The sequence below is a fragment of the Ostrinia furnacalis genome, unplaced genomic scaffold, assembly GCF_004193835.3.
Source record: "Ostrinia furnacalis isolate ACB-3 unplaced genomic scaffold, ASM419383v2 OfSCF7556, whole genome shotgun sequence".
Taxonomy (NCBI): domain Eukaryota; kingdom Metazoa; phylum Arthropoda; class Insecta; order Lepidoptera; family Crambidae; genus Ostrinia; species Ostrinia furnacalis.
This window is the reverse complement of record NW_021137795.1, coordinates 440,503-455,757: the sequence shown is the minus strand read 5'-3', so window position 1 is coordinate 455,757 and position 15,255 is coordinate 440,503. Positions and strand designations below refer to the sequence as shown.

General features: G+C 36.9%; 2 protein-coding genes across 7 annotated transcripts; both read left to right on the top strand.

Annotated features, from left to right (window-relative positions):
- Positions 1–842: 842 nt before the first annotated feature.
- Positions 843–10,231, top strand: HisRS (histidine--tRNA ligase). Of its 6 annotated transcripts, none has more exons than XM_028321593.1 (9): positions 843–1,119; positions 1,224–1,499; positions 2,193–2,405; positions 2,608–2,829; positions 3,088–3,294; positions 3,508–3,802; positions 4,235–4,335; positions 5,387–5,569; positions 7,016–7,722. In XM_028321593.1, exons 1-9 carry the CDS (start codon positions 1,027–1,029, stop codon positions 7,250–7,252), a joined length of 1,827 nt encoding a protein of 608 aa, XP_028177394.1. In that variant the 5' UTR covers positions 843–1,026; the 3' UTR covers positions 7,253–7,722. The 6 variants fall into 6 exon arrangements, with proteins under 6 accessions (XP_028177394.1, XP_028177393.1, XP_028177395.1 ...); XM_028321592.1 differs by lacking the exon at positions 7,016–7,722 and adding an exon at positions 8,741–10,231 and having other exon boundaries at positions 844–1,119; XM_028321594.1 differs by lacking the exons at positions 1,224–1,499; positions 7,016–7,722 and adding exons at positions 1,755–1,915; positions 8,741–10,231 and having other exon boundaries at positions 846–1,119.
- Positions 10,232–12,428: 2,197 nt separating this feature from the next.
- Positions 12,429–13,743, top strand: LOC114365135 (uncharacterized). The gene has a single exon (XM_028321625.1). The coding sequence runs from the start codon at positions 12,460–12,462 to the stop codon at positions 13,741–13,743; it is 1,284 nt and encodes a 427-aa protein (XP_028177426.1). The 5' UTR covers positions 12,429–12,459.
- The last annotated feature ends 1,512 nt before the right edge of the window (positions 13,744–15,255 follow it).

Here is a 15,255-nt window from a genome sequence, read left to right as displayed (position 1 = left end):
TTACTGTTGTAGTACTCATGACCTTAATTCAACATTGCTATAAAGAGGTGGGAAATTAAATCCATTTTGTTTTCAGTTTAAGTTGCCCCGTAGAGCTAAATACGGTATTGGTAAGTCAAAGCTTAAAAAAATATTGAAATTACTTAGTTTCACAGTAATACTTTAGTTATTTCAATATTTCTGTCTTAAAAAAATTAAATACACATATTTTCTTGATTTTCGTGGCTTTTTTATCATTTTTTAATGAATAAAATAAAAGTTACTTCTAATAAAATTTAAAAAAAAATAAAGAAAACGACAAAATGTTATTTTTTTCATGAATTCTCTTATTTGTTAATACTTTTACATAAATTATACAGCAACTAAGTAAACAAAACCCAGCAAATGCATCAAATTATTTTAATTTGGGCAGTACTTACATCAATTTGACCTATGTTTTTTCCAAAAGTATGGTGTAAAATTAGTGTAACTGTCAAAAGTACAAAAATACATTGGTGTAACTGCAATTTATTTCCTTAACTAAGACATATTAGATAATTCTTTTTATTTAATCGAAAACCGCGTAGAATTCTAAGCATTTCTGTAAAAACAGATCCAAAAAAGGTTAAATAGGAAAAAAGTTATGTCCGATTTAAGACGAAAAAAAACTTTAAACGGCTCTACTGAAAAACTGTATTTTGTCAGTTACCCCAAGTGAACCTGCAACTGACGATATATTACTTTATCATATCATTGGCATGATTTATACTTTTTTAATATTACCGGTTTTGAGATTAAGAATAAATACTGCAACTGGGCATCACTAGTAACCTTAAAATTTAAAATGTTCTGTCATTTATGACGTTTTACAGCTGGTTGGCTGCTGCATTTCTTCAACGTGAATTTGAAAGGAATGAACGGTGTCGTAAGCTTAATCATACCTGCAATTACCCACAAAGAACTTTTACTTGCACGATAAACCTTGAAGTGGTAGTTACGGAGCGGCTGGCGTTAGAGATAGTTTGTTGCAAAAATTGTTAAAGGAATATGGCTGAGTCTCAAGAAAGTTTATTACAGAAAGTTAAAGATCAGGGAGATCTAGTTAGAAAATTGAAGGCTGCAAAGGAATCTAGCGAGAAGGTAAGGCACATGGATTAACACTACGCGTTTTAGACCTTCATTGAGGGTATGTTTCATTCAAATTGCATCATCTGTGTATAACCCTAATTTTTGAATACTTGTAGGCAAAGAAGACTAATATAGAATATAATCTTGAAGAGATCAACAAATGGCTGTACCAATACAGTTACATTTGTGGATATACTCCTACCACTAGCGATATACAACTTTTTAACTATCTCGAAAAACATTTAGTTTTTGAATCATATCAGTACATTAAGAGGTGGTGGTACCATATGCGGAGCTTCAGTGTCTCTGAAATATCGAAATTTCCAACAACTCGACCTCCAGCTATAATGCATAAAATACCAAAAGTCAATATTGATTCTCTGAATGAGCAGGTTTGTTGCGTTGTAACAGCGTTTGTAGCCACTTTGTGAATTGGCATGGTCGTAATTGTAGTTTTTATGCTGCACATTTTCTTTGGTACACCCCTCTTATTATGCTAAATGAAACTCCACATATGGTTCTTTCGTCACCACATTTTTTTTTCTGTACAATTTAGAAGGTAGGAAGATATTTATGCTGATGTCATCATTATTTGTGATATTAAAGTGATGATTTGTCTTTTTCCGGTAATAAATTATGAAAATCAGTGGTGACGAGGAATCATATTGTTGTAGTTGGATGAGGTAAATCAAGCATGTCTATAAAATTGCTGGGTTTTGCAAAAAAGTGTGCAACTGTGTTGTATTCACGCAACACTGTTCTCAACAGCAATTTTGCTAAAACTATTACAACATCATCTTGCTGTAAGGTAATGGTAATTATTTAGCGCAACTATTTATTGCCTTACAACAAAAACTAAAAGCTTTGCTGGTGTTACTAGATGTTTCAATCCTATAGAAATAAAGCTGAATTAGATGTAGTCAATGAAAAAAAATTATGTACCTACCCTACTATTTGATATTTCTTGTAAAAATGTGAACCATAGTACATAGTTTGCTTCTGAATGTGAAATCACTATTTATGTAGCCCTTGCTTATTGGGAACATAATTTTGAGAACAAATAAATATATTTTTAAATTTTATAGATCCAGCAAGAGGTAGCAAAATTACTGGCATTGAAAGCTGAGCTGGCATCGGACGATGCAGGTCCTCAAAAATTCACACTCAAGACTCCCAAAGGGACTCGTGACTACAATCCGCAGCAAATGACAATACGAAATAATGTGCTGCAGAAAATCATTGAAGTTTTCAAGAAACATGGTGCAGAATGCATTGATACACCTGTTTTTGAATTGAAGGTAAGTTGGAGTATATTTTTAGATTGATATCTTATTAGATTCATACAGATTTAGATATTGGTTTCTAATAAGAAACCAATATCTGAAAATTCTCAATTTTTAAACTTTTTTGATGAATACCTACTTACTTAGAGCTCAAAATTCTACAGATAGGTACTTATTTTTAATTCTCTTATAAATAAATTGTACCTTAATTTTTCAGGAAGTGCTAACTGGCAAATATGGTGAGGATTCAAAATTGATTTACGATTTGAAAGACCAGGGAGGTGAAATCCTTTCCTTGCGTTATGACTTGACAGTACCGTTGGCACGGTATCTGGCTATGAGCAAGATCAGTACTCTGAAACGGTACCACATTGCCAAGGTGTACAGGCGAGACAACCCTGCTATGACCCGAGGGAGATACAGGGAATTTTACCAATGTGTAAGTAATACTTTTTGGTAATAAAATCTCACTAAGGATAAATAGACAAATATATGGGCCGTAATTTTCAAGACCTGGCCATAAACAAAATAAGAAAAAGAAGACAAATATTTTGAATTTTTTCAAATATCAGATTAAGGTCCAGTACTACAGAAAATGTATATTTTAGTTGCAAAATAGCACTTATTACAATGAGATAAGATGCCACTGTGTTAGCTTGATGTGCTGTCGTACATACTTTATACTTTTTTTTTTCAGGATTTTGACATAGCCGGCCAGTATGACATTATGGTCCCAGATGCAGAGTGCCTCAAAGTGGTCACAGAGATTCTGGACTCGCTCGACATTGGCAAATATGTACTGAAAGTGAACCACAGACGGTTGCTTGACGGAATGTTTGAGGCCTGTGGGGTGCCTGATGATAAATTTAGGGCCGCATGTTCTGCTGTGGACAAGCTAGATAAGGTTTGTTTTGTCACCAATAAGTTTCACTCAAGTTTTGTCACTATGCAATATCTTTGCGCAATGTCATTTTGAAATTTCACTTACACAACCAAGGACTTTAGAATTGTAGTACTGTGCAGTGTTAGAATTTATAATTGTTATTTACAATTAAATCAATATTATGCAAATAAACTACAAAACTATTCTAAAGTATGACTACTCTTGTATTTACAGTCTCCATGGGAAGAAGTCAGGACAGAATTGATAAATGAGAAAGGAATAACCCCAGATGCAGCCGACAGAATCGGAAAGTATGTCCGCTTGAGTGGCAGCACCGAACTCATCGAGAAGTTGCTCCAAGACCACACATTGACTGCAGCGAAGCCCTCCGTAGATGGATTGTGTGGCATTAAGATCCTACTGGACTATTGTGAGATCTACGGCATTAAGAACAAAGTTGTCTTTGATTTGAGCTTGGCAAGAGGACTGGATTATTACACAGGAGTTATCTATGAAGCTGTATTGACAGGTAATTGACTCCACCAATCAATAAATTGACGAAAGTCAAATCGAGACTCCCATAGATAATGTAGGGCAATACAAGCTGATGATGTCATTATTTTGCCATGTCAATTGGCTAACTTTTTTTAGTTACAAAACAACCAAAAAACATAATTTACAGTCATTTAAAATTAATGAATTTTTAAGACCATTCTGAAGTACTTTTTGAAATAAGCATTGCTTTGAAAAATCTACATAGATATTTTGCATAGGTATGAATGGAAGATTTCCAGTCTATTACTATTTGTGTTTATTCCTAGACTATTCTTTTATTTTTATATAACGTCACGCCAATTAAATACGTTAACGCAATCAATATCAGTTTAAAGTTTCACTGAAATTCATTGAAATCGATATTACTTGGCGATAATTATTTTGATAACCGTTTGTATCCTTTCAGAGCCCATTAAAATCGGCAATGAAGAGCAGTCCGTAGGCTCGATCGCCGGCGGCGGACGATACGATAACCTTGTCGGGATGTTTGATTCGAAGAACAAACAGGTACAGTGGTCACAATATAATCTAAATATATATTTAACTCAAAGGTGACTGACTGACTGACTGATTGACTGACTGACATAGTGATATATCAACGAACAGCCCAAACCACTGGACGGATCGGGCTGAAATGGCATGCAAGTAGATGTTATGACGTAGGCATGCGCTAAGAAAGGATTTTACGAAACTCTACCCCTAAGGGGGTGAAACGGGACCACGCGTACGAAGTCGCGGGCGGCCGCTAGTACATTATATTGATAGATGTTTAGAGTAGTTGAGGACTCCCTTAGACTTATATCCAGTGGATTGCAGCACAGCGAAAGCTTAAAAACATTATCTTAGTACTCTAGTTGAGACGTAGTTAATTTTTTGTTTGCACCGAAACTACACTGTTATTTTCTATGCACCAGCGATACTCTCTAAAGGTGATTATTGTATTACACGCTGCGAGCACTAATTGGCTCCTTCCTTGAAATGAAATTATTGTATGTTTGTATAGAAAGTTTGATCTTGTTTTGCGTTACGTATGAACTAAATAATCTGCTGTATTTATTAATACGACGATCTGGTAAAGGTCGCGGGAAGAGCCTGGATGCGGGCAGCGCAGGACCGTGCATTGTGGAAAACCTTGGAGGAGGCCTTTGTCCAGCAGTGGACGTCATTTGGCTGAAACGAACGAACGATTTATTAATAATAATTAATTTTGTTCTACAATAATTTTGGTTACAAATGTAAACTTTAGCCAGTCGCTAATGGGGGCGTTTAGTCGAAAATAGAATTGTAAGTGCTTATAAGAAAAATGGCATAGCTAAGCGGTAAGTGCTATCACTGCTAAAAAATTGTATGAAAAACGTCACTATTGAAGTTAGCAAACGTGTCCTCGCCGAAAACAGGCTAAAGTTTTCGGCAGTTGCCATAGCGATCGCCATTTTGCTTACACTATTTTCGGCCAAACGCACCCGTTGCAGTTGTCTTAAAACTTAATGAAAATCTTCTACTTGAATGAATGTGTTTATAGTCTTTTTAATAATTAGTTTTTATCTTATATTTTCAGGTGCCTTGCGTAGGTGTGAGTATAGGAGTAGAGCGCATCTTCTCTGTGATGGAAGCGAAACTGGCCGCGGGAGATATGCATGTGCGGACGAACGAAATCGAAGTATACGTCATATCGGCGCAGAAAAACTTCCTCGAGGAAAGAATGAGGATCTGCAATGAACTCTGGAACGCAGGCATTAAGGTACCGTTTACATTGTCTAGTAATCGAGTTTGATGATTTAATTGTTTCGTGTATTGTCGTCTACACGCTCTATCAGAGTAAATACAAATGAGTAGCTCATCTTCATAGAAACGCCCGAGCGCGGTTTGTATGTGAGCGCGCACGTACACACTGACAAAATTTAGCGTGGATTAGCGGTGAGTTGCGCTGAATTTTGAATTTTCTATGAAGATTTTTATTTACTCTGGTTCTATCTCTGTACCTATAGAGAGTATAAAAAATTAGAAACAAGTGAAAGTGTATCACTTCGCCTTGACCTCCTTTTTGCGAAAAATGGTAGGTCATAATATGTCGGTAAGGTCAAATCGACTATGAATCACACTAATATGTCTAGTACTTAACTCAGACAATGCCTGAGGTATGGGAGCGGCACGAGTGGGGTGACATAGATATATTATCACACTAGCTTTCCGCCCGCGGCTTCGCCCGCGTGGAATTTTGTCTGTCACAGAAAAACTTTATCGCGCGCGTCCCTGTTTCAAAAACCGGGATAAAAACTATCCTATGTTCTTTCCCGGGACTCAAACTATCTCTATGCCAAATTTCATCAAAATCGGTTGCGAGGTTTAAGCGGGAAAGCGTAACAGACAGACAGACAGACAGACAGACAGAGTTACTTTCGCATTTATAATATTAGTTGGGATGACGTCATCTAAATATATAAAATCCTTTTGTAAGAAAAATCTAAACCGCTTAAGTTAGACGCTTGAAATTGGACATGCAAGTACCTTAGTAAACTTAAAGCTTAGTTACAACAGTATATTGCAAAATTCCCACGGGAACGGGAGTTAGCGGGAAAAAACATTTGTATGAAAAAATCTAAACCGCGTAAGATAGATGAAGGGGGTAAAACGGGATCCACGCGTACGAAGTCGCGGGCGGCCGCTAGTCCTCTATTAATCTGAAGTCTCGCTGACATTTGACGTCTCAAAAACTGACTGAGTTAAGACCTATAATTACTTAATATTATTTGTAATTAAGTATTTGACACCGTTTACCAATACTGTACAAAGAAGTTAATTAGTTTTCATTCAACCGTAAATTTAGATTCACTTGCTTGTAAATAAATAAAAATTTAATCAATTGAATTGCCAAACTACGTTGATGTCATCATCTTGTATTGCCTTAAAATATCTTGAGAATCACGTTTTGACAGCTCATGAAAAGTCCACTATTCCAATTATAATAGTAGGCATACTTTTCAAAATCAAGATGGTGTCAAGTACACTTGATTTAAAAAATAAATAACGAGGCATTTAAAAGCTCCTTAAGAGTATTATTGACGATTTTTAAAAACTAATTTAATTTTGATTTTTATTTTAATCCCCATTCGTTTTAACTACACATCACAATTCCAAAAAAATGACACATCATTTTTTTAATTAAATTTCTCATTTCTCTCTCCAGGCCGAACAATCCTACAAGAAAAACCCTAAGATGCTCACACAACTGCAGCATTGTGAAGAGTACGGGATTCCGCTCGCCGTCGTCTTGGGCGAGTCCGAACTCAAGCGAGGCGTCGTCAAGATACGGCACATCAAGTCGAGGTCCGAAGAAGAAATACCCCGCGGTAAACTCCTGGCAGAAATCACCGAGAGGATAGCTAACCTGGGCAAAATTGAGATGAACGGGAACGGAAAATAAACTACTTAATTTTATTAGATGTAATGGTGGTACGAATGAAATCTAGTTGTCAATTCGAGTCAGTGTTTTGACACGTTTCCTAAAAATTTGCATTAAGTCGGGTAAGGCGGGTGTAATGTGTAATGTAACACGAATTCTACGTGTGGACGGCACTACGAGCATTACACGTATGTGCTGCATACTATTTCCATTACACATCTATAATCCGGGTCTTTTCAAGGCGAGAATGAATAGGCACTTACAGGCAGGGCAGATATGTACCATCCTAGACTGGAATTAAACATTGTATGGCCTTCGAAGTTTTGTTACAAACTTATTCACAAATTAACGAGCGAAATTATGTAACACGCGCAGTGAATAGTGTGTGTGAATATAATAAGGACTCTTGTGCTAACAATTAGTCGAAAATTCGTAGGATCTTTATATTGTTAGGAAAATTTGCGCCTGTATTTGTACCGTTCGAAAGAACATGCTTGATAAAATGTAAATCCAAAGTCAATTTACTGACTCGAATTAGTAACTTGAGGCGAAATGATATCCTAACTGTTTACTCACTTNTTAACATTATTACGTATTCTTCATTGCAAGGGTACATTTTAACATAAAAACTGGAGATTTTTTAAAAAATACTTAAATCTCGAATAACTTGGAAATGAACAAGTTTCGGACATGGTGTCATATGACTTAAATGACTGCAAATAAGCTCTACTTTAACCCCTTTCAAGGAATGTATCGCTTTACCTGTCACCCTGTATAAAACTGAAGCAGATCTGAAGTCTCGCTGACGTTTGACGTCTCAAAAATTGATAGAGTTAAGCGCTAGCGTTTAAATTACTAAATATTTGTAATTGAGTATTTGACACCGTTTACCAATACTGTACTTAAAAAGTTAATTGGTTTTCAATCAACCGTAATCTACGATTCTTACTCGTTTTTAAAAAAGAGTTAATTAAATTGCCAAACTACGTCGATGTCATCGTATTGCAATCAATAAGGCTGGTCATCGTATTGCAATCAATAAGGCTGGGTTGCACCATCTTACTTTAACATTGACAAACGTCAAAAAACTGTCAAAATCCATACAAAAAGCACCGGTTATCGTTATAGTTAGGTACCGTCAAAGTTAGGTGGTGCAACTCAGCCTAAGTGTACCTCTCAAATTAAATTTAAATCAATATGGTTTCAAATACCCTATAGTTTAAAGGTCACTAACATAATTATTATTTCTGACGGGATTGCTACCATGTACCTTAATTTTTAGTTTCCGATATTGGGACGGGACGTGGATGTGGGGTCTGACTGCTGCGTGATTGGTGAATTTTGACATATCTGTCAATGTCATGTCAAAAATAACCAATCATGCAGCATTTGGACCTCGCGTCTACGTATTGCCATCTGGCGGATTTTTCATTCGCGAAAACCCTCATTCCAAAAAAATGTGCGCACACCATCATTTTTTATTATTAAATTTCTCATTTCTCTCTCCAGGCCGAACAATCCTACAAGAAAAACCCCAAAATGCTCACACAACTGCAACATTGCGAAGAGTACGGCATTCCGCTCGCCGTCGTCTTGGGCGAGTCCGAACTAAAGCGAGGCGTCGTCAAGATACGGCACATCAAGTCGAGGTCCGAAGAAGAAATACCCCGCGGTAAACTCCTGTCAGAAATCACAGAGAGGATAGCTAACCTGGGCAAAATTGAGATGAACGGGAACGGAAAATAAACTACTTAATTTTAATAGTTGTAATGGTGGTACGAATGAAATCTAGTTGTCAATTCGAGTCAGTAATTGACCCTTTTTCTAAAAATTTGCATTAAGCCGGGTCCGGGTGTAATGTGTAATGTAAGATTACATGTAACACGAATTCTACGTGTGGACGGCACTACGAGCATTACACGTATATGCTGCTTACTATTTCTATTACATTACACGATACATTATATTACACGTTACACCCGTCTGGATTCGGCTTAAGTCAGAGCATTTAATTGTAATGAACGTACTTTATCGCGAACCAAACATTGTATGACCTTCGAAGTTTTGTCACAAACTGATTCACAAACTGATGAGCGAAATTATGTAACACGCGCAGTGAATAGTGTGTGTGAATTATAAAAAGGACTCTTGTGCTAACAATTAGTCGAAAATTCGTAGGATCTTTATATTGTTAGGAAAATTTGCGCCTGTATTTGTACCGTTCGAAAGAACATGCTTGATAAAATGTAAATCCAAAAGTCAATTTACTGACTCGAATTAGTAACTCGTGGCAAAATGTTATCCTAACTGTTTACTCATTTCGGTTGGTGAGACTGAGTAAAATGTGTTTTATTGCTACAAATCTAAATCTAAAGTTATGTGCACGTCAAAATTTAAAATAAATGATAGAGCATTAAGTTTGGTACCGTTAGTTCCATAAATTAATGTAAAGTAACTCTAAACATAATTTGGGTATAAGTAAATGGATTGTAAGAATATTAAAATTTTTGATAAGATTGAGTTTTGATGCAGACTTCCAAAAAATTGTATCAGGCTTGCCGTGCATTCAATAACTTGAAGTAAAAACTAAGGCCCTTATTACTAAACTAACCCTAAAACTCGGTTCAAGTCCTTAGGTTAAATTTTATAAACGGTTGAAATTCAGTATTCAGAACAATCTAAGGACAGTTTTAGGCGTCGTTTCGTAATACGGGTCTAAGAGCACAGTGATGGAAGGATATAATGTGTCAAAAGATTTCATTGCCACAAACACGCCTCTAGGGTATTATTATGTATTTATGTGTAAACTACAATAGTATACTAAACAAACCAGTGATCAGATATTTTGTGATGCTGTTATGTCCTACAAGCATGTACAAAATTTTGTGATTCCGAGATTAATTTAATGATTTTATTCGATAACGTTGCATGACGAGACTCTTAATGATATGTAAGATTCATGTCCGTTTTCACCATCAATCCCTATTTTTTAAGTGACCCCTATGAAAACAACATTCCTGTTATGTGTTACCATAGGGGTTACTTAAAAATTAGGGATTGATTGTGAAAACGGGCATCAGTCAGCGTCAAATAGTTCATGACACCCAAAGTAGCCAAAAGTTCGCATGTCTTTGTTACAATAAATTGAAATAAGGTCATCTTTTTAGCCACTTTAGGTGTCACCCAACTATTTGACGCTGACTGTACAAATCGTCTTTGGGAATATTATTAATTTATTAAATTACTTGTTTAATATAAGTATTTGTGATAAGAATTAAGAACTATGGGTTAATAATTTAATGACTTATAACTACTATGGTCTTATCATCAATTTTCATATTTGTATTTTCTACTGTTTCAAATAGGTTCATCCGTAGTATTTATTTAGTTAAACTAAATTTCATTCATTGGCGTCAAAGACGGAATTTGTATATGTGTGCATTATAATTTGTATGTTATCATTAATTTCTATGTCGATTAAAGTTTTATGATACAGATAGCGCGTTCTTATTAATGTAAATTATGTTCATATCCATAACGTTTACCCTTTGAAGAGTTAACTAATAAGCTTTATTTATACTATTCGAAATTTAGCCATCGAAGCCGAATAGTGAATAGGGCTTTTCATAAAACCATATAGGTAAAACAAATATACGACTCGTAATCATATTCCTTTAAACAACTGTAGTGGTGCTGTTTTGCTTTACATATAAAAAGGACAATACCACCACCACACCACATGCCACAATCAAATGAGAACGATGTTTATTATCCGTGCTTCGGGCACTGATAATAACTGATACATTTACGTTACGCCACGTTGGTTTTGGTATTTCCCAAACATACCTCGTAGTTCGTTCGTCTCAAAGTTGGTAAATTATACCTAATAGATAAAATATTTAGCTTTAGGAGCTTCAACTATGTAGTAGAATATTCGTGAATGCCAAGTTAAAAATGTTGCCTATTATTCAAACGCTATGTTATTTTTCTTTATGTTCCGTCCATGGACAGTCGACGCGTTAACGTAATTAACGAATTCGTCATACGCTGATACGCATTTGCCCACTAATTAGGTATATACTAACTTAATTAAGACATTAATCACGGTCTAAACGGAACTGGACAAAAAAGGAAGAATTACCCTGCATGTTAGGCCTAACTCGATTTTTTTTTACCTAGAGTTAACGACTGTGAACGATTCATGTTCCTCAAAGCAATTCTGCTAAAAGTTTGTTAGGAGGATATATGTATGTTTGTTACTCTTTTACGCAAAAACTACTGAACGGGTTTTGACGAAACTACAGTAGATACCTACCTATTCTTGTTGTACATCAGAATAACTTAAATGCTATTCAATACAAACCCAAGAATTAATGACAGTGTTGGTGAGATGGAATTAGAAGAAATAGGAATTTGTATTATGTACTTACCTTTTTGTAATGACGCACGAATAAGTAGGTACGCACTGGATCATACCCAAATTCGTGATACCTTTGCTATTTTCGATTAATAGGTATTTCTCGGACTCCTCGTATGCTCCTCCTCTTTTCCAATTGACATGCCCTATAAGTAGGGCCTATAGTCTTAAGTTCATGATGGATGCAAACAAAAAATTGAGTATTGACTCGGTATTAATGCAGTCAGTTTAAGCAGGTACCTATCCATTACTTATTTTGTATTCAACTACTTTTGATGTAGTTATTTTGTATTCAAACTACTGATGCATGAAACCATTGATAAGTTCCAGTTACAGAAGGCCAGATCTTTGATTGTTTAGCACCAATGTAGTAATTAACTACACAATGAAAAGGCTATAGTATAATTGCTAGGGCCGTTTCTGCCCTTATAATAATTTTCCGTTCTCACGTGCAGATTATATTTCGCATCTCATAATAAATGTTGAGCTGGTTTCCGAGTATAGTGACAAATAACTACAATATCAATGACCTTACGTCAACGTCCCCGACTGGGTTCTATTGACCTCGGCCGCGGGTCCCAAGCACGTCCGCGGTGCGCGCTTCTGTTCCAATAATGTCATGTCATGGACGTTGTTTTGGATTCTCATTGTTCCCGTCAACAGCCTTACTTGTTCCTGTCATTGTGCATGATACACCGTGAAGTCCAACACGATTTTCATCAATATAAAACTATTTATGCGGACCGTCTCCCGCCTATTGAGTATCCAAGCCTCCGTCTAGCAAGACATCTGGCAGCAGCACTGTGATGAGATGATTCCTCGGCATAAAAAGTATTTTTGCTTGACAATCAGTGTATTTTTGTTTGTTTCGGGTGTCAGTGCATCAGTGATAAAAGAAGCCTTAGAAGATCACCTGAAGGATGTCGCACATAAGGAAGGCGCGGAATCGGTCAAGCATGAAAAGCAGAGAGGCGAAAAAATACATCAAATTGAAAGCCAAGTGAACGATAGCCACAAGAACCAGTACGCTAAAGCTACAGATGAAGGGAAATACCTGAAGAAGGACCACGACTCGAAGTCTGCCTCGGAAAGTGATGCCTATGAAGGATACAATGCTCAGCAAGACAAAGCCGAGGACAGCCAAGCAGGTGGTTATAAACGAGGACATAAAAAGGGACATCATAAACAAGGTTTCCAGAACTCATATCACAAAGACGAATCCTCTAATAAGAGCACATTCTTTGATGACTTCAATGATGAAGGTGACCAGGCAGCGTATAATAGTCGTTTAAATAGCCACGACAACCAGGGAGGCAGGAGATATAAAGGAGCTCACAATAACGGGCAAGAACATGTGAGAGATAATTATTATGGCGGAGGTTACAATAGGCAAGGGGATAATGGTGTTAAGCACGTCGGTCATCAAGATTATGGTAAAAAGTATTATCTGAATGATGATGAACATTACAACAAATACAAGAATGGTCATGATAAATATAATAGAGATCGATACTATGATAGGCAAGAGCATCGGGCACCTCCTCCAGTTCATCATGACCCAGGATGGAAAGGTTGGGAGAGGGACCCTGGATGGAATCAGCGAGGTTGGGAGAGAGATCCCGGATGGGAGAGGGACCCAGGGTGGCAGAGAGATCCAGGGTGGCAGAGGGATCCAGGGTGGGAGAGAGACCCAGGGTGGCAAAGGGACCCAGGATGGGGCAGAGACTACGGCGGTCCAGGATATTACGATGACCATGGGATTCGCCATGACGGTGGTTATGGATATGGCCCGCATCACGGTTATGGTTATGGTTACGATGAATCTCGAGCTAGTCCAGTGGCTGAAATACCTAAAAACGCTCCAGTCGTTGCTCAAAGGAAACAAACTATTACTATTTATGAAGATCCAAGATATGACGGCAAAGATAAGGGACAGTTGAGGCGTGAAGAAGGAGACTATCTTCAGTTAGAATTCAAACCTAGCACTCATCGTTATGCTAGTTATGACAATACTTATTATAGTGCTCCAACAAAAGATAGAGCCATGGAATCAAGTAAAATTAATAGGCTCGTTTATAACTACAGGCGACAGTAAATTATGTAATTTTAGACTAATATTAAGTTTGTTTTGCAAATTATAAATTAAAATGCTTTCCCAGGGATACTCATTAATTTATTTTTTCTTTGTAATAGATTCTATAACTACTACATGTAACTACATTATTGTGAATTCTTTTAAGTTACGATTTTTTTTTGGTATTTTTTATCAATCAGGTTTTTTTATTTGATCCCAAGCTCATGAAGTTTTTTCGAGGGGTTGCATTAAAACTGTAACACGAAATGTGAAAATTATGTAAATAAAGACTATTTCACTGGAACGTGGAAAATTATTTCTTCCTTTTCCGAGATTCTGCGACAAATATTTAATATTCCTGTAGGTATTATCGAATATCTTGATATTGCATATTTGCCGATACCCAGTGAGTCGTGCAAGTCAAATACAGGTGCTTTGAAGGCAAGATTCCTGGGGGCAGTTGCTCAGTGACGGACGGACGGTCAGTCGGGCGGCATATTTCAATATAGAGACGCTTCGGACCGTGACGCGGCGATGGGTGTTGAGCGTGCAAAATCATGTCATCCGAAAAAAGGTAGGTATACCTATGCTGCTCGGCTCGCAGACGGAAAATATTGATGGCCATTTCAATAGTCGATGATAGGTACCTATTTTAGTTTTACGAGTAACTATTTCCTTATCATGAAATAAAAATAAGTCACGTAACACATTATAAGAAACTAAGTACTACTACGTAGTACTTATTATTATTCTGTGGTACTACATACTTCTTTCTTTCTTCTTTCTTTTCAGCCAAATGACGTCCACTGCTGGACAAAGGCCTCCCCCAAGGTTTTCCACAATGAACGGTCCTGCGCTGCCCGCATCCAGGCTCTTCCCGCGACCTTTACCAGATCGTCGGTCCACCTAGTAGGAGGCCTGCCTACTTANGAAACTAAGTACTACATACTTAGTTTCTTATAATGTGTTACGTGTTATGGAGATAATAAACATAATTAAGAATTCATTAGGTAGCTATACAAGAAAGTTATGCTAAGAATGAAACTTAAAAATGGGTTTGAAGTGTGTGTGTATTATCATAAGTCGGCGATTTTGCCTATAACTACGTATCTGCGACAGATTTTACTTAACTAGTCTTGCCTGTGGATGTAACGTTTTATCATAAAAGCCAGAGTCTCACAAATAATAGGCCGCTTACCTCTCCGTTACCCGATGACATCACAATTTGCTCACAGCGGCGTGAAGCGACGGAATTCGCAAAACTCCTGGGTGTCTTTGACGATAACTCCACCAAGTTTCCGAATTAACCCGCTTTATTACCCTTTCCGCTTTAATTAAAAGACATCGTTGTTGAGCCACTACCCACTCGTAGATATTTTTCAGTGCTTTTATTTGTAATTTAAATTTTGCAACCCTTCGCTGTGGTTCCGCTTTGGGGGAATAAACTAATTTAAACGCTAAGCTCCCGGCAAAGTCTCTTTTATAATATGTATGGTCTGGGCAACATTTTAAAATTGGATTAGCCGCATCCGT